This window comes from Pristiophorus japonicus, chromosome 22 (genome assembly GCF_044704955.1).
Source record: "Pristiophorus japonicus isolate sPriJap1 chromosome 22, sPriJap1.hap1, whole genome shotgun sequence".
Taxonomy (NCBI): Eukaryota; Metazoa; Chordata; class Chondrichthyes; family Pristiophoridae; genus Pristiophorus; species Pristiophorus japonicus.
The window spans coordinates 1,248,663-1,255,301 of NC_091998.1; the positions used below are offsets into that span (position 1 = coordinate 1,248,663).

At 56.7% G+C, this 6,639-nt stretch overlaps 1 protein-coding gene across 5 annotated transcripts in view; it reads left to right on the top strand.

The window, feature by feature from the left end:
* Window positions 1-392: 392 nt before the first annotated feature.
* Window positions 393-6,639, top strand: part of LOC139234813 (wings apart-like protein homolog) — a 156,420-nt gene continuing 150,173 nt past the window's right edge. The window contains exons 1-2 of one of the 5 annotated variants that reach the window (XM_070865512.1): window positions 393-411; window positions 4,492-5,009. In XM_070865512.1, coding sequence (XP_070721613.1) covers window positions 4,514-5,009 — 496 coding nt within the window. In that variant the 5' untranslated portion in view covers window positions 393-411; window positions 4,492-4,513. Of the gene's footprint in view, window positions 485-1,136; window positions 1,251-4,491; window positions 5,010-6,639 lie in introns of those variants that run through there. The other 4 variants (XM_070865510.1, XM_070865509.1, XM_070865513.1 and 1 more) reach the window with 4 other exon arrangements.

Sequence of the window (6,639 nt, forward strand, 5' to 3'; positions counted from 1 at the left end):
CAATCCCCAGGAGGCTTTGCAGGGACACGTGACGCCTTTACGGCCGGACTCCATCTCCCAGCGGACATTGCGTGGAACGACATACATCCGGTACTCATCACGTGCTGATTTTCTGTCTGCTGATTGGTCCGAGCTTTTGACGGTGTGTCGCGGATGGGTGGGAACTGGAACCGGAAGCTGCTCCTGCATCGCCCGGCCTACATTTCCCAGGAGCCACGGCGCACCGCGTCACCTCTGACCCGTAGCAGCCGCACTACAACTCCCGGCAGGCTGCGCGGCACTTTACCTCACTTTGCGGCGAGTGGGCTGCGATTGGTGAAGCGGCGGGCGGCCCGGGCCAATCAGCGCGGCGCTCAGGGGCGGGTGGCGCGGCGGGAGGAAGACGCGCGGCGATTGGCGGAGAGCGGTGAGGTGAGCGGCGGCGATGGCGGTGAGGAGCTAGGCCCGAGCTCAGCCCGGGGGGAGAGAGCGGCGGCGGCCGGGGGTGAGTGAGGGCCCGGCCCCGGGGAGGGCGAGGAAGGAGGGCCGGACCCCGGAGGGGGGAGAGAGCGGAGGCCGGGGGGAGAGAGGGCCCGGGGGGCGCACAGGAGCGCGGGGGCGGGGGGATACCCCGGAACCGTCAGCCCGCCCCATGTCCCCGGGGGAGCCCCCGGTCCCCCCTCTCCCCCCCCCGTCTCTCCCCCCCCCTCCTCCCCTTCCCCCCCCTCCCCCCCCGTCTCTCCCCTCCCCCCCCCGTCTCTCCCCCCCCCTCCTCCCCTTCCCCCCCCTCCCCCCCCGTCTCTCCCCTCCCCCCCCCGTCTCTCCCCCCCCCCTTCCCCTTCCCCTCCCCCCCCCCTTCCCCCCATCTCTCTCCTCCAGGTCCCCCTCCCCCCCCCCTCTCCCCACTCCCCCCCCTCTCCCCACTCCCTCATGGTCCCCTCCCCCCCCCCCTCTCCCCACTCCCTCCCCCCCCCTCTCCCCACTCCCTCCCCCCCCCTCTCCCCACTCCCTCCCCCCCCCCCTCTCCCCACTCCCTCCCCCCCCCTCTCCCCACTCCCTCATGGTCCCCTCCCCCCCGTCCTGGGATTCGCGCTCAGCCCCAGCCCCACAGGAGACTAGAATTGGACACAACAACAACCTGTATTTGCGTAGCGCCTATAACATGGTGAAACATCCCACGTCGCTTCACAGGAGCGTAAATCAAACACAACGCGTCACCGAGCCAGACCCGGAGACGTTGGGACAGGTGACCCCAAAGCCTGGTCACAGAGGTCGGTTTTAAGGAGCGTCGTAAAGGAGGAGGGCAAGGCGGAGAGGTTTTGGCTCTAATGCCCCCGTCCGATGGTCTCTGTGCTCGGTGGTCACTCCCGTGTTCAGTTCCCGGTGCTGCCAAGGCCACGATATTTGCCCATTTCTGGTATCCTCTGGTTTGGCCTTCGAACCATCGGCTCCGTCATGGGGCGTGACAGCCAGGCGTAGGTCCAGACCATTAGATCCTTTCTCTTTCAGCACATTACTTCACCCAATTCATTCAATTCATTTCTGCAACTTCATCAGTAAAGCTGGTAATTTGATGCTGGCACCAGATAATAACCATGTAAATGTCTGGATTTTTAAAAACCCAACTGGTTCACTAATGAGCTTACTGCTACTACCCGCTCTGGCCTACACAGGACTTCACCTTGGTCCTGAATCTGTCTGGGTCGATTTAACAATCCACCCGTGTTTACACATTTATTCCAGATATAGTGCAAATAATATACTCACCCACTATTGCGATGTCCCAAAGCGCTTTACAGTCAATGAAGTACTTTTTTTGAAATGTAGTCACTGTTGTAATGTAGGAAACGCAGCAGCCAATTTGCACACAGCAAGCTCCCACACACAGCAATGTGATAATGACCAAATAATCTATTTTTAATGATGTTGATTGAGGGATAAATAATGGCCAAGAACTCCCCTGCTCCTCTTTGAAATAGTGCCAAGGGATCTTCTACATCCACCTGAGAGAGCAGACAGGACCTCAGTTTAACATTTCATCCAAAAGATGACACCTCCCTCAGTAATGCCCCTCCGACAGTGCGGCGCTCCCTCTGTACTGCCTCTCTGACAGTGCTGCCCCTCCGACAGTGCGGCATTCCCTTGGTGCTGCCCCTCCGACAGTGCGGCGCTCCCTCAGTACTGCCCCTCCGACAGTGCGGCACTCCCTCAGTACTGCCCCTCCGACAGTGCGGCGCTCCCTCAGTACTGCCCCTCCGACAGTGCGGCGCTCCCTCAGTACTGCCCCTCCGACAGTGCGGCACTCCCTCAGTACTGCCTCTCCGACAGTGCGGCGCTCCCTCAGTACTGCCTCTCCAACAGTGCAGCGCTCCCTCAGTACTGCACTGGAGTGTCAAGTCCAGATTTTTGTACTCGAGTCCTTCAACTTGAGCCCATAAGACTGCAAGGACGTCTTACTGCAGTTGTACAGGGCCTTGTTGAGGCCACACCTGGAATATTGTGTACAGTTTTGGTCTCCTAATCTGAGGAAGGACATTCTTGCTATTGAGGGAGTGCAGCGAAGGTTCACCAGACTGATTCCCGGTATGGCAGGACTGACATATGAAGAAAGACTGGATCGACTAGGCTTATATTCACTGGAATTTAGAAGAATGAGAGGGGATCTCATAGAAACATGTAAAATTCTGATGGGACTGGACAGATTAGATGCAGTAAGAATGTTCCTGATGTTGGGGAAGTCCAGAACCAGGGGTCACAGTCTAAGGATAAGGGGTAAGCCCTTTAGGACCGAGATGAGGAGAAACTTCTTCACTTAGAGAGTTGTGAACCTGTGGAATTCTCTACCACAGAAAGTTGTGGAGGCCAGTCCGTTAGATATAATCAAAAGGGAGTTAGATATGGCCCTTACGGCTAAAGTGATCAAGGGGTATGGAGAGAAAGCAGGAAGGGGTACCGAGGGAATGATCAGCCATGATCTTATTGAATGGCGGAGCAGGTTCGAGGGGCTGAGTGCCCAACGCTAAATGTAGTACAAGGAAGAAGGTGTTGGATTCAATGTCTCTCCATCTTTGGATGGAGAAATGTTTGTGTTTGTAGGTAGAACTTTTCAACAACCAGCAAGAAAATTTAGCACAAGGTGATGTGGTGTTGGGGGCGGGGCTGGGGGGTTGCAAAGGCCATATACACAAGGCGCTCTGCTCCTGGCCATTGTCTGTACTGGGGTGTTGTTTATTCTGAACTAATGGCATTACTTGTTCACCCCTCAGGGAAAGGTCCCTGTGTTGGCCAGTTATTGTGTGGAAGCCAGTATATTTAGATTTGTTGTGAATCTAATGCTGTATTGGTGGTCTGCTGATGGGTAGAAAATGAAGATTCTACGCGACTAGATTTACTGTGCCCCTCAAACATGGTGCATTATTCGGCCGAGGCTACTGCTTTTACACAGCAGTCATTCACTGTTTATAATGTGCTGGTCACTGTCCTGTGTTCCAACCCCACTGAAACCTATCGCAGTCCTCGAATCAGCAGCATCAGCCATTTATAGGTCGCTGTTGCAGGGCAGACCTGAGCTGGTAAAATGTGTGTGGTCGCAGTGCTGCCAGTCAGTATCTGATTCACACTTTGTCACCACTTTGCCCATCTCGTGCGTAAATTCCTGTGGGGGGACCGAGTTTGAAATTCAACTCCATAAAGAATGCCAAAATATCAAAGTTTTTCAGATGGTGAGGATTTTGATTCCCACGGTCCCCACTGCTACACAAAAGTAGCTCCATCCATGCTCCCGAATACTGCAAGTCCTCCTTGTGAAGCTGCTGGCTGCTGTGTAGCTTAGTGTAACTGAAAATAATAAAACTTGTGTTCAGTATAGACAACATGATAAGTTTGTGTGATAAATACTGAGAGATTAGGATTCTTGGTTTAAAATGCAGGTTTCATCAATGTGAAGGATATTGGTGCTTTTGCCAAATTAGAGACAGTATTGTTCTGTGGGGCTAAGCCCCCAAACTCATTTTACACTCAACAGACTGGAATGGAATTAAATCGGGGCTCCTTGAAATGAGTGGAAACCTAGAGGCCACTTGACCCCTCAAACCTCTCCCCACTGTTCAATTCGATCATGGCTCATCTTCATTTTAACTCCATCGACCGCCTTGGTTCCATAGCCCTTAATGCCCTTTCCCAACAAAAATCACTTCGTTTAGAAATTTGATTGACCCTCCCTGGCCTCAGCAGCTTTTTGTGGAGTTCCAGATTGTGTGAAGGAGTGTGGTACACGAGCTTTACTCACAAGACTGCAAGTGGTTCAACACAGACCATGTATCTGACAAGAGCCTTAAGATTGTTAGTGCAGGAAATGGAAAAGTTCACACGGATGCACCTCTTGGCAAAGACAGTTACTTAAAACTAGCTCCAAGGTGTGACTCTAACCACGTAAAGTCGGAAGGTATACGGCTGCTAATTGAAGAACAACCATGTGCACTTTATTGACCTGTTTATATCTTTTGATTGCAGGGAATATGAAAGAGGTGTCAACATGACATCAAGATATGGGAAAACCTATAGCAAGAAAGGGAGCACTGGCAACTCGAAGTTCGATGAGGTGTTCTCTGGTAAGCGAGCGAAAATAAGCACCAAATGGGGGGAGACTACCTTTAAAGCTCAGAAGAGACCCAACGTGAAACCGGAACCGGTGGAACTGCCCAAGCGGCAGAACATCGAAGCGGAGTTGTCAGAGGACCCATTTGGGTTTGACAGCGATGATGACTCTCTACCTGTCTCGTCGCGGAATCCAGCTCCAGCCAAGGGCCCACAGTCTGCCGAGACTTTGAAACCAGCCGAGAGGGACAGTGTGACCTCACTACTGGAGGCCAACAGTAGGATTAACCGGCCCATCAGTGTGGATGCTATTGTGTGCAACAAGTTTGCATCCTTGGATGATGCAATCCAGGAGCAGAGTGCAGGCAGAGGTGTGGCCTTGTGTTCAGAGATTGGAGACATCCCATTCTCCGGCACCAAGTTGAACTCTCTCGGTGAGTCTTTTTTTTATTCTAAGCAGCCAGTTCTCGGACAGGAAAAAGGATGTACCAACAATCAGATCACCAAAACTGGGCTGAATAAAGAAGGGAAAGTACCAGCCAGAATTGGTGCGGATTTTACTGCACATTTCAGTAGAATAAAACTTTAATTACTGACTCTTGGGGTAAGTATTGTAATCTGATTGAAGAAGAGTGTTTGGGCACACAGTGGAGATGGCACCGGGGGAGGGGGGGGAAGGTCAGTGTGGCGTTAGGGGCGAGGGTGGGCAGTGTGGGTTTAGGGGCGAGGGAGGGGCAGTGTGGGGTTTAGGGGCGAGGGAGGGGCAGTGTGGGTTTAGGGGCGAGGGAGGGTCAGTGTGGGTTTAGGGGCGAGGGAGGGTCAGTGTGGGTTTAGGGGCGAGGGAGGGTCAGTGTGGGTTTAGGGGCGAGGGAGGGGCAGTGTGGGTTTAGGGGCAGTGTGGGTTTAGGGGCAAGGGAGGGGTTAGGCAGGGGTTATCGACCAGGACAAAAGTTGCTTCTGTTTTGGTTTTTCTGAACCTTTTCACCCACCGACTGCACTCAGCAGGAAGACAGATTGTAGCACCCTCGCGTTTAATTAGCTGGCAAAGCACCGGGCAAGGACACACAGTGCCCCCCCTCCTCCCCCCCCCCCAGGGTCACTCACCCACTGACCCCTCCCCCCCGGGTCACTCACCCACTGACCCCTCCCCCCCCCGGGTCACTCACCCACTGACCCCTCCCCCCCCCGGTCACTCACCCACTGACCCCTCCTCCCCCGGGTCACTCACCCACTGACCCCTTTCCTCTCCCCCCCCGCCCCCCCCCCCCCCAGGTCACTCACCCACTGACCCCTTCCCCCCCCCCCCCCGGGTCACTCACCCACTGACCCCTCCCCCCCCCCGGGTCACTCACCCACTGACCCCTCCCCCCCTCCGGTCACTCACCCACTGACCCCTCCCCCCCGGGTCACTCACCCACTGACCCCTCCCCCCCCGGTCACTCACCCACTGACCCCTCCCCCCCGGGTCACTCACCCACTGACCCCTCCCCCCCCCGGGTCACTCACCCACTGACCCCTCCCCCCCCCGGTCACTCACCCACTGACCCCTCCTCCCCCGGGTCACTCACCCACTGACCCCTTTCCTCTCCCCCCCCCCCCCCCCCCCCCCCAGGTCACTCACCCACTGACCCCTTCCCCCCCCCGGGTCACTCACCCACTGACCCCTCCGCCACCCCCGAGTCACTCACCCACTGACCCCTTCTCCCCCCCCCCCCCCCCCCCGGGTCACTCACCCACTGACCCCTCCACCCCCCCCGGGTCACTCACCCACTGACCCCTCCCCCCCCGGTCACTCACCCACTGACCCCCTCCCCCCCGGGTCACTCACCCACTGACCCCTCCCCCCCCCGGGTCACTCACCCACTGACCCCTCCCCCCCCGGTCACTCACCCACTGACCACTCCTCCCCCGGGTCACTCACCCACTGACCCCTTTCCTCTCCCCCCCCGCCCCCCCCCCCAGGTCACTCACCCACTGACCCCTTCCCCCCCCCCCGGGTCACTCACCCACTGACCCCTCCCCCCCCCCCGGGTCACTCACCCACTGACCCCTCCCCCCCCCCCC